The sequence below is a fragment of the Mustela lutreola genome, chromosome 15 (assembly GCF_030435805.1).
Source record: "Mustela lutreola isolate mMusLut2 chromosome 15, mMusLut2.pri, whole genome shotgun sequence".
Lineage (NCBI taxonomy): Eukaryota > Metazoa > Chordata > Mammalia > Carnivora > Mustelidae > Mustela > Mustela lutreola.
The window spans coordinates 49243602-49260977 of NC_081304.1; the positions used below are offsets into that span (position 1 = coordinate 49243602).

General features: G+C 46.1%; 1 protein-coding gene across 2 annotated transcripts in view; it reads right to left on the reverse strand.

Moving 5' to 3' along the window:
* NT5M (5',3'-nucleotidase, mitochondrial) overlaps window positions 1–17376 on the reverse strand; it is a 36624-nt gene that overhangs the window by 12342 nt on the left and 6906 nt on the right. For both annotated transcript variants that reach the window (XM_059149273.1, XM_059149274.1), the window contains exon 3: window positions 9930–9990. In XM_059149273.1, coding sequence (XP_059005256.1) covers window positions 9930–9990 — 61 coding nt within the window. The remainder of the gene's footprint in view (window positions 1–9929; window positions 9991–17376) is intronic.

A 17376-nucleotide genomic window follows, 5' to 3' on the forward strand; every position in this document is an offset into this window, starting at 1 on the left:
AAGTGTATAATGTATTGACTTGATATATTTATATAATGCAATTTGATTTCCAGTCAATTTTCTTTAAAAATGCCCATGAAGGTATTACTACAACTGTGCTGACAAAGAAGCCAAGTCCCAGAGAGGTGAGTTGAGAAGTTCACAGGTAGGTCCACAGACCCAAAAGTGAAAGTGTGATGCTCAGGTTCAGCCAGGGTTCAGCAGTGTCAGGTGTCTGAGGGGCACCTTTAAGGATAAGTCAAGGCTTGGGCAAGCGTCTTTCATTACTTTTACTAGCTGCTGTTGTGGAAGAAAGGCATTATTCACTAGTCACCTGATCACAACTTCAGTTCCTAAAAATACTTGGGGGATAAAATAGTTTGGCCCAGAGGAATGTAGAGCTATTCAAGTATAAAACTGTGTTGCCATTCCTAAATCAGAATCAGTCAAAATGACTGAAACTGAATCCAAACTACATGTTAGCAAAAGAAACACCAGAAGGATCTCTCAAGACATAGGTCATGAGCAGCAAGCTCATAAAACTGGCCACTGCAGGAGTGAAGAATTCAGTGTGAAGATGATAAAGGGGGGTGCATGGGTGGTGACGAGGCTGGTGCTGAGAAAGGACAGGGGGCAGAACATCCAGGGCAGTGACAGGAGCTGGAGCAGCTCCCTGACACCTCCTCAAAGCCCTCTCAGAGCCATGTGGGTCCACATGGCTCAGAAATGAAGATATGAAAGTAAGACATGGTCCTTGCTCTTCAAATGTTGGGTGGACTTCCCCCAAAGTCCTCCTCTGCTCAAGTGAGCAGATCCCAGGACAAGCCCCAAATGAGGGAAGGGATGCAAATCCTGGGAGATGGTGGGGACATGCCATTACCCAATGACAGGTGTCATCATTACCAGTCTACTTCATTTAGTGGAAGATGTGAAAAATGTTGCCATTAAGCCCAAGATTTTCAGGGAAATTGGCTTGACCCAGGGTCCTGCACAGGTTATCATGCACTTCTGTCCACAAACCCAATTAAGATGATAAAATAACCACATCTAAGCAGAAGAATAGAGTTGGTTTTGGAACTATCAGCCATTTGAATGGCCAAATTTCTTTAGATATAATTCATATACCATAAAATCTACTTATTTAAAGTATATAATTCAAGGGCTTTAGCATATCTGCTATACCAAAACATGGCTTATCTTGCTAAATGTTCTGTGTGCACTGGACTAGAACAGGTATCTACTGTTGTTGTGTGAGGTGTTATATAAATGCCAACTTGGTCCAGCTGGTTGCCAATGCTTGTTCAAGGCTTCTACATCCCGACTGATTTTTTGGGGTGGGGGATGTCTACGTACTCTATCACCTATTAAAACAGATATATTAGTCTCTGTAAAAATTATGAATTTATCTATTTCCCTTTGCAGTTCTATTATATTTTTAAAATTTTATTTATTCAAAATAAAACAAACAGTTCACCCATCTCTCCCACCCCTCACCTCCAACCTCCAACAACTGCCAATCTGTTCTCTGCATTTATAAGTTTGGGTTTTTTTTTTCTTTTGTTTTATTGTTTTTTTGTTTTTATTATCTTTTTTTTTTTTAAGATTTTATTTGTTCATTTGAGAGAGACAGAGAGAGCACAGGCCAGAGAGATACAGAGGGAGTGGGAGAAGCAGTCTCCCCACTGAGCTGAGAGCCCAGCCTGGGGCTTGATCCTAGGACCTGGAGATCATGACCTGAGCTGAAGGCAGATGTTTAACCATCTGAGCCACCCAGGAACCCGTATGTTTGTTTGTTTTCAGATTCCACATAGAAGACATCATACAGTATTTGTCTTTCTCCATTTGTCATTTCACTCAGCATAATACCCTCGAGGTCTATCCATGTTGTCACAAATGGCAAGATTCCATTCTTTTTTATGGATGAAATCACATTCCTCTGCATATAGTAACAAAATTTCTTTATCCATTCATCCATCCAAGGATTCTTAGGTTGTTTCCATAGCTTGGCTATTGTAGATAATGCTGCAGTACACATAGAGGTGCATATATCTTTTCAAATTAGTGTTTTTGTTTTCTTTGAATAAATACCCAGAAGTAAAATTGCAGGATCATATGGTAGTTTTATTTTTAGTCAGTTGAGGAACCTTCATTCTGTTTTCCACCACAGTGGCTACATCAACTTATATTCCCACCAACAGTGCACAATAGTTCCTTTTTCTCCTTATCCTCACCAGCACTTGTTACTGCTTGCCTTTCTGATAACAGCCAAACTAACAGGCGTGAGGTGGCAACTCATTGTGGTTTTGATTTGCATTCCCCTGATAATTAGTGATGTTGAGCTTCTTTTCATGTACCTGTGGGCCTCTGTATACCTTCTTTGGAAAATGTTTATTCAGATCCTTTGCCCAGGTTTTACTCAGATTGTTTGGTTTTGGGGTTGTGTGGTTTTTGCTATTGAGTTGTGTGAGTTCTTTATGTATTTTGGATATAAGCCCTTTATCAGATATAGGATATGTAATTATTTTTTCTCATTGAGGAGGTTGCCTTTTCATTTTGTTGATGGTTTCCTTTGCTGTGCAGAAGATTTTAGTTTGATGTAGTCCCATTAGTTTGTTTTTGCTTTTGTTTCTTTTGTTTTGGTGTCAAGTTCAAACCACTGCCAAGAGCTATGCCAAGGAACTTACCACCTATTTTTCTTCTTGGAGTATTATGGTTTCAGGTCTTATATTCAAGTCTTTAATCCATTTCAAGTTAATTTTGTGCATGGTATAAGGTAGAGGTTTCATTCTTTTGCATGTAGCTGTCCAATTTTCCCATCATCATTTCTTGAAGAGAATGTCCATTCTCCATTGTATATTCTTGGCTCCTTTGTTGTAAACTGACCATAGATACAGGGGTTTATTTCTGGACTCTCTTAGTTCCATTGCTCTATGTGTCTGTTTTATGCCAATACTATACTGTTTTGATTACCACAGCTTTGTAATATAGTTTGAAATCAGGGAGTGTGACATCTCCAGCTTTATTTTTCTTTCTCAAAATTACTTAGGCTATTGGAGTCTTTTGTGGTTCCAAATTTTAGGATTGCCTGCTCTAGGTCTGTAAAAGTTACTACTGAAATTTTCATAGTGATTGCATAGTGAATCTGTGGATTGTTTTGGGGTAGTATGAATATTTTAACAATATGAATCCACAAGTACAAAACATGTTTATGTTTATTTCTGTCTTCTTTAATTTCTTTCATTAATGCCTGATAATTTTTAATATATAGGTCTTTCACCTCCTTGGATAAATTTATTCCTCAATATCTTATCCTTTTTGATGCAATTATGAATGGAATTATTTTCTTAATTTCTCTCACAGTTCATTATTAATGTAAATAAATACAACAGATTTTTGTGTATGGTTTTGTATCCTGTAACTTTACTGAATTTATTAGTTCTAATAGTTTCTTGATGGAGTCATTAGGTTTTTCTATATATAATATTATGTCATCTACAAATAGTGCTAGTTTTACTCCTTCCTTTCCAATTTGGATACTTTTATTTTTTTTTCTTGCCTAACTGCTATGACTAGGACATCCAATATTATATTGACTAAAAGTGTCTTGTTCCTGATCTTAAAGGAAAAGCTTTCAGCTGTTCACCATTAAATATAACATTAGTTGTGCATTTATCATGTATGACCTTTATTAAGTTGAGGTACATTTCCTCTATATCTGCTTTGTTGAGAGTTATTTTAAATTAAAATGGATGTTCAGGGCCACCTGGGTGGCTCAGTTGCTTGAGCGACTGACTCCTGTGTTTCAGATCAGGTCATGATCTCAAGATTGTGGGACTGACCTCCATGTAGGATTCTGAACTCAATCTGGAGCCTTCTTGAGGTTCTCTCTCCATCTTCTTTTGCCTGTCCCCCTGCTCACACTCTCTGCCTCAAAACAAATAAATAAAATCTCTTAATATAAACAAACAAATAAATAAATAACAAAATGGATGTTGAACTTTGTCAAATGCTTTTTCTGCACCTATTGAAATGATCATATAATTTTATCTGTTTTGTTAATGTAATTTATCACATTGATTGATTTGCAGGTGTTGAACCATCCTTGCATTCCTAGAACAAATCCCACTGGTTATGGTGTATGATCCTTTTAAAGTATTGTTGAATTCACTTTGCTAATATTTTGTTCAGAAATTTTGCATCTTTGTTTATCAGGGATATTGGCCTTGAATTTTCTTTTTTGTGGCATTCTTGTCTGGTTTGGGTATCATGGTAATGTTTCATAAATGTGTTTGGAAGAGTCCCTCCAGCCCCCTTCTATTTTTTTGGAAGAGTTTTAGGAGGAAGGGGATTAATTCTTCTTTGAATGTTTGGCAGGATTCACCAGTGAAGTAATCTGGTTATAGATTTTTATTCATTGGGAAGTTTTTGATTCCTGACTCCATATCCTAGGTAGTAACTGGTCTGTTCAGATCTTCTATTTCACCATGATTCAGTCCTAGAAGGTTGTGTTTCTAGGATGTATCCATATCCATTTCTTCTACAATGTCCAATATGTTGGCATGTAATTATTCTTAGTAGCCTCTTATGATCCTTTGTATTTCTGTGATATCAACCACTGTTGCATTAACTCTCTCATTTCTGGTTTTATTTGAGACCTCTTTTTTTTTTTTTTTTTTTTTTTTTTTTTTTTTTTTTTTAAGTGTATCACTTTTCTATACTATAAAAGGCTGCTTCCTTTTATTTCACTTTATAGTCATTTTTATATAAAATTTACATACCATAAAATTCAGCAACTTAGAGTGCACATTTCAGTGTTTTTTTTTTTAAGTAATCCTCTATGTTGTACAACGATTGCCTATCTAATCCCCAAAAGTTTCCATCATCTTACAAAAAAACCCTATGCCAATTACCATGAACTGCAAATTATTTTATAAATAGTAGTTTGAGCCAAAACATAGCATGAGCCCCAGTTTTAGACACTGGGTAGCACACAAAGTGGGAGGTACCACCAGAGGAAGTTCCTGGAAGGCTGGAGTGTGGCTCTCACTGCTCCTAAAAGAATCTATGGTTTCTGCTGGTGGCAAGAGAAAGTGATGCATATTTTAGTGTAAGTCTTAAAAGAAGGTTCAAGTTCTGGGAGCAGCTGGACAGGTTGGTGTGAAATGTGATGAAATTTAATTCATTATCTACATTTTTTTACTTGAGTTTAAGTGGAGAGGCTTGATGATGTGATGGAAATGTTTAACATTTATTCTTTAATCCAAATACAGCATCTGGAAGACATCATCAGGAGACCAGACTTCAAATGAAAAGAACATGTCCCACTGTTACATCCAAGCATCTCACTTAATCCCACTTGTGATCACTCACTTGTGGAATCAGGAAAAGGAACAGTAAAATGTCATGCTCAAGTATGGAGAATTTAACATGGATTTTTAAAAAATCTCTTTGGGGGATAAACTAGTAATATCGTGCAAAGTTCTGAGTGAGGTGGAATCAGAATAGGGGGTCAGCATAGCACAGAAGTGCAGAGCACAAGCTCTGGAGCCAGACTGCCCAACCCTGACTCACCATGTCTTGCTGCCAACCTTGGGTAAGTGATTTAACTGCCTCAGTTCCCTCATCTGTAGAATGGGGATAATAATAGCACCTACTTCACAGGGCTATTATGAAGGCTAATGGATCAATACAGGTGAAGCCCTTGCATATATTACTAACTCATGAGTTAGCTACTACCGAGCCGGTTTGGCTTTAAATTGTCAGTAAGCTCCAGCCAGAAAGAAGGTTCTGATAAAACAAACAGCACTTAAGTCTGACTTCTTGGGTGTAATAAAGAAGCTGAACTCTTAGCAATTAGGCTTCCCTCCTTTGACTGGGTCTCAAGAGGAATCAACTAAGGAGAAAAACTCCCACTTCGGCTGCCCAAGGCTGATGCTGCTCTGGGGGGCAGGAGCGGAGGGAAGAACTCTGTGAGAGGTCCGGTCTTGTGCCCCGACTGAGACCACCATGAGAGCAAACATCCATCTCCAGTTGATGTCCTGAGAACCAGCCCAATACTCCCCCACCACAGGTACCAGGCAAAACAATCATCAGCCCCCATCTACACCCAGCCCCAACTAGCCAAGGACACAAGGTCTACTAGGGATGGGAGGGTGCGTGGATGGTGGGAGAGGATGTGGCTGGGGCTATTTTCATCTCTTCACAAGACACCCTCCGTCTGTCTTCTCCACTGAATTAGTTCCAGTATATGTGGGTCGGGGGAGGTGAAAACATGGCTGGGAGAGACACTTGCAACCCAACCTGATCCCAACTCCACAGGCTCTAAGGCCACCAGCCAAAACAATTCACCCAAAGTTCCTCAAACATACTCCGCATTTTGCTGTCTTCATGTCTTTGTTTGATGTCCCACTTCCTCCACTGACCGACCTGGTGGCCGGTCTGGCCCCTGGGTGGGGAGGGTGCTCGGCCGGCCACCAGCACAGCGACAACAGTATATGCCCCTCCCTGCAGTGTCACGATGTGCCTTCCTTGTGGGAGCCAGGAATTCTATCTCCTGGAATCTGTCCTATGGACATAATCGCACGAAGATGTTGGTACAAGATGACTTCAGCTCTTAGCAATCAAGTTTTTGAAGAATATTTGGGGACAGAAAAAAGACTAAAACTCCATTAAGGAGAAAATGGGTGCTAAGCTACATGAGTTTCAAGTTTTGTTAAAATGTATGTATTATATTTAATATGCATCAAAGAAAAACTAGAAAGAAACACCTCAAAATGCCAACAGCGTTTCTAATGCTAAGTGGTAGGTCTGTAGCTGGGGTTTTGTTGCCCCCCCCCACGCCCCACGTTCGGTCAGGGCATCCACCATCCACTATCACTGTGCCCCTTCCTCTGATCTCAGCACCTTGATGTTTCTCTGCAAAGACCCCTGTCCTTAATGGGACATCAGTCAGGATGCCCACCCTCCCCTGGCCAAGGGCTGGGAGTGTGACCTGAGCTCAGCTGGTAAGCTTCCCTCCTGGGAACGTGAATCCCAGGCAGAGACACCCGAAGATAGAGAATGAACCAGTCTGTGGTCTTCTGCGAGCACGTATGCTTGGGGAGACCGCCTACCGGCTCTGGCTCCCAACCTCCTTGTCAAGGGGCTGCTCCCTCAGATTCTGTGATTCTCTGAGCAAGCCAACAGCGTCCTCGTAAACTCTACTTTTGTTCAAGTTGGCGGAATGCCATTCCTGTTGCTGCATCTTAGGGGTCCCAAGGGATATCCTCTTCCCACGTGTTCACTGGACTCCAAACTCTTGGCAGTGAGCATGCGCAGCTCGTGGGAGGGGCTCAGGGCGCAGGCTCGGGGATGCATGGGTCAGGACGAAGCCCCGCCACCTGTAGATCACTAGACCCAGGAGACCAGTTGCCTTGCCCCTCAGGGCCTCCTTCCTCCTCCATCAGACCAGAGGGGTACTGTTTCACAGGGAACTGCTATACTGATCAGAAAAGTATAAAGCAGGGCGCCTGGGTGGCTCAGTGGGTTAAAGCCTCTGCCTTCGGCTCAGGTCATGATCCCAGGGTCCTGGGATCAAGCCCCGCATCGGGCTCTCTGCTCAGCAGGGAGCCTGCTTCCTCCTCTCTCTCTCTGCCTGCTTCTCTGCCTACCTGTGATCTCCGTCTGTCAAATAAATAAATAAAATCTAAAAAAAAAGAAAGAAAGAAAAGTATAAAGCTTGGCACATCGAAGGCATTGGATAAATGACAAACATTCTTACTAAGATATGTTTGATAAGTGTCTGTTGAGCTAATTAATCTATTCATTTGACAGCATGCCAGGCACCAGGACCAACAAGATAGACATGCTCGCTGCCCTCATGGGGGTTGCAGTCCACTGGGGAGACAGACAGGTAACAGGACAGAGACAGAGATGCAAACCCATTTCAAGTGTTTATACAGGAAACAAGGCTGATGGCTGGAACAGCAAGGCTGTAAGCTTTAAGATACGGTCAGGAAATGGGGCTGGGGCAGCTGAGTGAGGCCCGAGGGATGAGGAGGAAGGAGGTACACAGCGGGCCCCACAGGTTTAGGGGTACAAAGCATGTTCAAGAAACAGGAACATGGAACATCATGAAGGCAGAATCAGGAACTCCGGTGATGCGAGAGGTGGCTGGGAGAGGCCTTGCAGGTTTGGGTGAGGAGTGTGTGTGTGTGTGTGTGTGTGTGTGTTTAAATTCCATTTTAAGTGCAGTGGGGAACTGTTAAAAGGTTTTCTAGTAGGGGGCTGACATGATCTACTTTAGGAAAGACCTTTACTGGCTCTGGGTGGGAATGAAATGATCAAGCAATGTAGAAGGCTCTCTTAGTGGTTCTGGGAAGAAACGCAAAGGTGGTGTGATGGAGAGAAAGTAGGCAGACACCAGGTACTCTGAGCAGGACACACAACTTGCGGATGCACTGGGTGTGAGGGGTAGGAAGGGTGTCACCAGGATGGCTCCCTGGCTTTCAGCCTCAGAGGCTGGTGGACAATGCCAGTCTACCGAGAGGGGAGGGACGGACATGGGACGGGACGTCAGGAGCCCAGGGACAGACGCATCGGGTTCGAGTTGTCCAGAGCTCAGAGAGCAGCCCTGGGCTGAACTGCACATGTGGGATCATGGGCAGAAAGATGGAACCTGGATCCACAGAAATGCCTGGATGACAACCAGCGTGTCTCTCTTCCCTCAACAAGCACGGGCCCCACTACAACCACAGCAGAAGCAGGTGCTCCAGCTCGACAAACACTTACACTCAAAGGTGCACCTGTGGGACTTGTTAAAACACACCTCACAGCTCAGACGTTCCCAGGAGGGTCTAGAGAACATCCATTTCTATCAAGTGTCTGGGGGACGTGGATCCCACTGGTCTGGGGACCTGAGTTCAGATCACTGCTCTAGTAGAAACCTAGGACCAGGGAGGACCAAACCTCAGTCCCCACTCCACACTTACTGATGGTAAGTCGTTAACTCCCCTGAGTTTAGCTAACTCCTGTGACAAGACACAGGAAATGGGCGCGGGAGCATGAGATGACTCAGTGGCCGCCAAGCACCTCTCCAAACTCTCCGCTTTTAACTACTGAGTAAGGGCGAGTCCCCGTTCCATTCAACGCAAACCAAAGGCATTAAACATTGGCGGACTGTGTGCATTTTGTGGAGTTGGAGAGAGAGAGATCATATGAACACACTTGAGAAAACTCATGCCTAGAGGTCTGTGCTGAGAGAGCTCTGCCCCAGTCTCCCAGCCTGGAGAGACTGGGACCCTGAGACCCTCTCCAGAGCAGAGGGGTTGTGGGGCCCCCAGTCCTGCCTTCCTGGACTGGGAAGGCTGCTCCCACTTCCCTTGAACCCACCTCTGGTGCAAATGCCCATCTCCTGGACAACACACCTTTCCTGTGGGCTTGGCAACCAAGGAATTTATGGAATTGGTTCCCAATTTCCATAAAAGCCTCAGTTTTACGTAATTCTATTTCTTTTCAATGAAGATGAGGGCATGAGTGTGGAGCAAAATGCAACATAACCATTTCACCTTTGTTAAAACTTTTGCATAAATAAATTCACGCATAATGTCTGGGTTTGGCTTTGGGTGGCTTCCGGCGCCTCCCGCCACACATTTTCTCTCCTTGCCTCGCCCTTCACAGATGATCCCTCACTACTGTGGGCGTGGACACCTTCCAGAGAACCTGGCATCCTCGCCAGGCTCCCTGCAGAGAACATGCTGGAATGTCAGACTGGTGCTAGCGAAGGTCTTTGGGAGAGAAGAGCCAGGCACAGACAGGAGGGACAGACGGGAAAAGAGGCAGCAATGAAGCCACCCCAGCTGCTGCAGGCGGGGCTGTGAGGGTCCGCACCTCTCCCCCCAGGGCGTGCTGAGCGTCAGCACCCTTTACCCGCAATCCATGGGGTCAAGGTGAGAGGAGGCTGCACATCTTACCTTTTCATAGGGACAATACTTGTATGTCCTCATGGGGCTCGTGCAGATGAAGACATCGGTGCTGTGAGAGAGAGGAAGGAGAGTCAGACTGAGCCCCCACGTCTGCTCAGCCTTCGCCACCCCTGCTCCCCTGCGTCAGGCCCTCCGGGTGTGCGCCCATTACTGGAACAGGAAAACCCACTGCCCCACACTGCTCTCCCAGCCAGACACATCCTGTCCCCCAGCCCTGAGCAGCCGCGTGTGACCTCTCCTCTGGCCCAGCGAGCAGCTCGGGGATGGGCATCCATGCATGGCAATTCTGCATGGCCGGAGCCCGAGCTTAACTGGGTGAAGCACCCGCACTCTCTGGAATCTGAACGGAGAAATATGGAGAGAAAGGAGCATCTGCCGTAAGAGAGGCATGAAAGGGGTGCACAGCAAGTCACTTGTGGGCCTCGTGCATTGCAAAGCAAAGAACCCCGCGAGGGACAGTCTTCTGGTCAAGTGTGCCCGCTAAGCCCACTGGCAGAGGGGCACCTGCCACCTGCCGTCCTCTGCCAAGGCTCAGCGTGCCTCCATCCTCCCTGGGACCCCTGGAGCCCCACTGTCATCCCCCTGCTGGTTCTTCCTCCACTGGGAACGGAAAGAACCTGACTTTCCAGCTTCTTCGACCTGCACCCAAGCAACCACATGATGCTGGGGGGTAAAAACCAAAACCAAAACAAAACAAAACGCTCACATCATCAGGTTTGGGCATTTTCACCTTAAATTCATAACCACAGCCCCAAGGCAAGGGTGCCATCGCCAGGCAGCCTGTCCCCAGGGCCCTGGCATGTGATCGCCTTACTCGTCTCCAGCACAGCCGCCACGCACCACACCCGTGACCGCCACCTTCTCGGTTCTGAGACTCCCTGGCTTCTCATGGTGGAATCTAGAACCACGTCCATGTCTGATCTTCCTTCTACCTTTCCGCTGCACGGAGGAACAGCCATCCCTCCCGGCTGTCAAGGCAAGCCCTTCATTTGTGCGCTGGATTCCATCCCCCCCTCTTCACAAGGAGGAGCTACCCTTCCATATTCCCTTTCCCGGGACTGCTCTTCCCCACAACTCATTCAAACATGTGCTGCTCTCTTGCATCTCAAAACATACATACATACACACACACACACACACACACACACACACACACGACCTTGACCTCATACCCGCTCCCGTGACCTCCCATCTCTCTGCTCCCAAGACATCTACCAAGCGCCCTGCACCTGCTGACCCCACTTCCTCACCTCCTGTGTGTGCTTCGATCCACCCCAACCTGGGGTCCATCCCCTCCACTCCCCAAAAAGTGCCTGTTGTCATCAAGGACCCTCACATTACTGTAGCCAACGCACACTGCCCTCTCCTTCTCTGGCCCACCAGCACTCAAGTCGCCCTGCCCTCCTCTGTGGGAGCTCCTATCCCGGCACACCTGCCTGCCCGTCGTTAGCCACCTCAGCATGATCTCCTGGCCTCCCTGGTGATTCTGAAGAACCACTCAGGGGTTCTTCATCTACAGTTCCTGCTCCGTGATGTCATCCAAGGCTTTACACAAGGTGCCCCCTCCCAACTTACCTTCACCATTCAGCCCTGTACCCAAGGGCCAGCCTTACGTCCTTAATATCCTGCCGAATATCTCTGCGTGTGCATCTCACCAACCCTTGGTTTTTCCAAAATGGCACATGACATTCTCCCTACTCCCTAAACCTGCTCCTTCTCCTGTTGATGGCACTATTACATAGAGCCAGCTGCTCAAGCAAAAACCTAAAGATCACCGCTTTTCTTACCCTTCCCCCAACTCTCAGTATCCATCGCCAGATCTATGGGTTCTTCCTCAACGTGTGTTTCATTCCATCAACTTCCCTCTGTGGTCGCCACCCCAGTCTTAAGGACTGCCACCTCTCATGGTTCCTCTCCTTCCAATTCTGCCCCCGCCAAGCCTTTCTCCACCCAGCATCCAGACTGATGATTTTTTTTTTTTTTTGAGATTTTCTTTTTATTTATTCGAGAGAGAGAGAGAGCGACTGTGTGAGCGGAGACAGAGGGAGGCAGAGGGGGAGGCAGAAAGAGAGAGAATCTGAAGCAGGCTCAGTGCTGAGCAGAGTCCAAAGCAGGGCTTGATCTCACAACCCTGAGACCATGCCCTGAGCCAAAACCAAGAGTCAGACGCTCAACTGACTGAGCCACCCGGGGCCCCTGGACGGATTATTTTTAAACAGCTTCTCTGAGGTGTGATTAACATGCAGTAAACTACACAGGTAGAATGTGGTAAGTTGCATGGGAAACACAGATCTCCACAATCGAGATAATAAATAGTCCCCTAAATTTTCCGGGCCCCCTCCTGTATTCTCTCCACCTGCCCCTCCTTGTCCCTACGCCGACCCCAGGCCCCAGGGAACCACTGATCCGCTCTCTGTCACCACAGACCAGACTGTATGTTCTAGAATCTTATATAAATGGAAACACAGAGTCTATGCTCTTTTTGTCTGGCTTCTTCCGTCCAGTAAAGGTATTTCTGGGACTCACTCATGTTATTAAATTCATCCAAAATTGGTTGTTTTTGTTTTCTTTCATTTGGGGGCAGACTCGTTTTAAAAAAAAAAAAAAAAAACAGTTTCATAGGGGCACCTGGGTGGCTCAATCAGTTAAGTGGCTGCCTTCAGCTCGGGTCATGGTCCCAGGATCCTGGGATCGAGCCCCGAGTCAGGCTCCTTGCTCAGTGGGGAGCCTGCTTCTCCCTTGCCTGCAGCTCTCCCTGCTTATGCTCGCTCTCTGTCTCTGTCTCTCTCTCTCTTGTTTTTTCTCTGTGTCAAATAAATAAATAAAATCTTAAAAAGATAAATAAAAAGTAAAAAACAGGGGCACATGGGTGGCTCAATGGGTTAAGCCTCTGCCTTTGGCTCGGGTCGTGATCTCAGGGTCCTGGGATCCAAACCCGCATCAGACTCTCTGCTCAGCGGGGAGCCTGCTTCCCCCCTCTCTCTGCCTGCCTTTCTGCCTACTTGTACTCTCTCTCTCTATCAAATAAATAAATAAAAATCTTTTTTTTTTAAGTTGGAAAAAAAGTAAAAAAAAACCAACTTCATGGAGATTTAATTCCTAAATCTTAACAGCCGCCCATTTTCAGTTTGTAATCCAATGGATATTACTACATTTGCAGACTTTGACAACAATCACCAGAACATTTCCACGGCCCCAAAAGGAACCTTGCGTCCACTAGCAGTTACTCTGCGTTCTGCCCTTGGCCTTAGGAGAACACCAACCTACTTCCTATCTCTGTTCCGGATATTTCACATACACAGAATCCGATAGTGCACGATCTTTGCTGCTGGCCTCCTTCATTCAGAAAAAAGTTTCCAAGGGTGACCCACACTGTAGAACGTACCCGGGCTTCACGCCTTTTACCTGCTGAGTAATATCCCAGTGCGTGGGGATGGATGGACCTCATTTGTTCACACATGTATCAGCTGATGGGCATATGGGTTGTTTTTACATTTTGGCTATTACGAACAATGCTGCTAGCAACATTCATGCACAAGTTTTTGTGTGGACGCATGTTTTCATTTCTCTCAAGCATACGCCCAGGAGTGCGACTGCGGGCTCATATGGTAACTCCGTATTTACCATTTGGAGGAAATGTTTTCCCAAGTGTTTGCCACAGCAGCCGCACCATTTTTCCAATCCCATCAGTGATGTTCTCCATCCTTGGTAACACGATTGTCTTTTTTTTTTTTTTAAGATTTTATTTATTTGACAGGGAGAGAGAGACAGCGAGAGAGGGAACACAGGCAGGGGGAGTGGGAGAGGGAGAAGCAGGCTTCCCGTGGAGCTGGGAGCCCGATGTGCGGCTTGATCCCAGGACCCCAGGATCATGACCTGAGCCAAAGGCAGGCTGTTAATGACTGAGCCACCCAAGTGCCTACCCACCCCCCACCTTAAAGATCGTATTTATTTATTTGAGAGAAAGAGAAAGAGAAAGTATGAGAGAGGGGAGGGTCGTGAGCAGGGAGCCCAATGTGGGACTGGATCCCAGGACCCCAGGATCATGACCTGAGCCAAAAGCAGATGCCTAATTGACTGAGCCACCCAGGTGCCCCCTCTTTTTTTTTTTTTTTTTTTTTTTTTACATTATTGTCATTCTAGTGGGTGTGAAGTGGTATGACTGTGGTTTTGATTTGCATTTCACAACAGACTAATGATATTCGGGCCAATTTTCATGCATTCATTGGCCATTGGTTATCTTTTTTGGAGAAATACCTGTCCAAACTTATCACCCCAAGCCCATATTGTTTTTAAAACCTAAGTTAAGGGGCGCCTGGGTGGCTCAGTCGTTAAGCGTCTGCCTTCGGCTCAGGTCATGATCTCAGGCTCCTGGGATGGAGACCCACATCCGGCTCCCTGCTCAGTGGGAAGCCTGCTTCTCCCTCTCCCACATTCCCTGCTTGTGTTCCCTCTCTCGCTGTGTCTCTCTATGTCAAATTAATAAATAAAATCTTAAAAAAAAAAAAAAAGAACTAAGTTAAATCACATCACTGCCTCTTCAGTCCACCAGGGCCCTGTCCGTCCCATCCCTGTCAAGCTCACTGAACTCTAGCCATACTGGTCTCCTCCAAAATATTACTCAAGTAAGCAAAATCCTTGCCCATCTAAGGACCTCTGCACCCTGGCTTCTTAATAACTAGTTCATCTTAACATTAAGTTCTGAAGTCCCCTGTCACATTCTCAGAGACACCTTTCCACCCCGCCCAAAGTAGCCCTTTCCCCCATTTAGTTTCAACCACATCGCCTATTTCTTTCATGAAGCTTGCTGCAAACTAAAATTATCTTTCTTCTTACTTGCCAGCCCCCCCCCCCACACACTTCAATGAAAACTCCTCAAGACCTGAGACCTTAGGTTGGGTCTCTTATTTACAAATAGATCCCCAGGACTAGCACAGTGGCAGGGACATAGTAAGTGACACAAAACAGGGTGAATGAATACATCGCCTGCTACACCAGGCTCCTGTAGGCGGGCTGACAACACTGACTCCATCTTGTTCCTGTCCACATAATGACCTCCCTTAGGGATACGTGTTCCAGGCCTCTGGGAGGTTAACATGTGCCCTGACCGGAACACGGGAAGGCTTTTTCTGATCTCCCTAAAGTTGTTTAGATAACTAGAAGAGGTAACATAGTTTCTTCCCCACCCTCTTTCAGCACACAGATGGCACCATGAGATCTGTCAAATATTTGACTTCACGATCCGCTCTGTACATCCCCTTGCTCTATAAAATCTGTGGCTTAAGATCAGGACTTTGCAGAGAACAACAACACAACCCAGGATCCTCAGCCACCTGATCCCCCATCAGTGTTACCCTGAATGAAACTAGTAAACTGTATGGAGTCCCCAGCGCCAAAGTACTTGCTCAGGGCACCCAGGGGGCTCAGTCAGTTAAGCGTCCACCTCTCGCTTTCCGGTGTCATGATCTCAGAGTCATGACCTCAGGGTCATGAGATCAATGCCCTCATCAGGCTCTGATCAGCCGGGAGTCTGCTTGGGGAGTCTCTCCCTTGGTCCCTTCCCCCACTCGTGTGCACATGCTCGCTCACTCTCAAATAAATAAATATTTAAAATAAAAGACTACACTTATGGGAATGAGCCTGAGTAACGTATACAATTGTGGACTATATGGCCCACCTGAAACTAAGAGAACTCATGTGTTAATTATACCTAGACAAAAATTATTTTTAGCGAACACATATTGTTAAGTAAAAGAGAGAAAGCAGTGTCATCCTATAGACGAGAGCAATCCTATTTTATAAGCAACAACTATGATGCTGTGATGTGAATGTCTCTTCAGCAGATGCCTGAGTGTGTGCCACATGCCAGGCAGCACTCTAGGGACCAAATGATCCCTCAGGGAGCTGACATTTGACAGAGGAAGGGACAAACACACACACACACAACTTTGGCTTAGCCGGGGGCGGGGGGTGTTGGTTGGTTGGGGGGAGTGCGGCAAAACGACTAGCTGGGGACAGCAGCGCCTTTAGCTACGGCAGGATGGCCTCTCTGAGATGGTGACACACAAGGTGTTCAGAGCGGAAGGATTAAAAACAATGTGGCCACGTGCCAAGTACTCGGGGAGAAACATTCCAGGAAGGTATGTCAGGAACAAAGGCTGTGAGATCAGAAAGGAGCCTGGCGCATCCACAGGCAGAAACTCAGCCAGCGTGGTTGGAACAGGTGCAAAGAGATCAGAGGGTAGCTCGGCCAGGTCGCAGACCACCTTGCAAGCCTGGCTGAGTTCGGGTTTTATTGGAGTGTAAAAAAGAAGCCAAGAGAGAGTTTTAAGAGGGGACACACATCAGCAGAATTCCGTTTAGAAATATCACTCTGGCTGCTGAGTAGAAGGGATAAGTTTACAAACCTACAATACAAATACCTATGTAAATGCATTTGAGAAGGTCTGGAAGCACGTGCCCTGCATTGCTCACCAGGACAGGAAGAGCAGGATGGGGGGAGATGTGCATGGGGAGAGAGGGACAAAATGGGCAACTCACATTTTTTTCACGTATGTTCCTACTGTTGGAGTGTTTCATATGAATACACTCGTATATACTGAATAAAGGGTAGTCGCCCCTGAAGATGTTCCAAGGAAGCTCTTGGACATTAGATGAGGCCCAGGGAGACACAGCCTTGCACTGAGTGCTCCACGAGCCGGTCCACAGCCTTCCAGGGAGGCGGTTATAGGACAGCGGGCAGATAAGGTGTTTGCTCACTGTTCCTCTCCTACCGGGAACCCCTTTGCCTTCTCCACCTGGCAGATCTCTTTTCATTGTTCAGCACAAGGGCTCCAAGGTCCCTGCCTTCCCCCCGCCTTGGGGAGCTGCCCTGCCTGTCTCCACCCGCATACATCTACCACATCGCTTTTGTATCTATGTTCTAGTCCTTGGTTTCCTAGCGAACTCCTCGAAGGCCAGAACTGTGTCTTATCTACTTCTGTATCTGCGGCATCTGGTAGAGGGTCCCGCCCATAGCAGCTGCCTTACAAATATGCCTTCAGTAACATTTTAAATCTTGGTTTCCAGCTACATCAGCACCAGACACAAAGCTATCCACTTAGTTACAGACTAGACCTCTGTCTCTGTCCACACTTTGGGCGTGAACTGACCTTGGGAAGCCACCCCGTTGAGAGCCAAAATGGAGGTAACAGACTGCTGGTATGGTCTAGACTTGCATTTTCACAAAAGGGTTCACAGGGAAGCTGTGGGAAAGAGAGTTCTGGACTAGAACTAGAACTAAAACATGTGAAGAAAAGCTTCATCCTCTGCTTGTGAAGAATCACAATGCATACTAGCAAACCTGTAAGTCCTGTGGTAAAGAAACCTTCTAATCTAATGTCCCTCACACTGTTATACTTAAAGAACGCTTTTTTGTTGCAGACCTATTAAATCT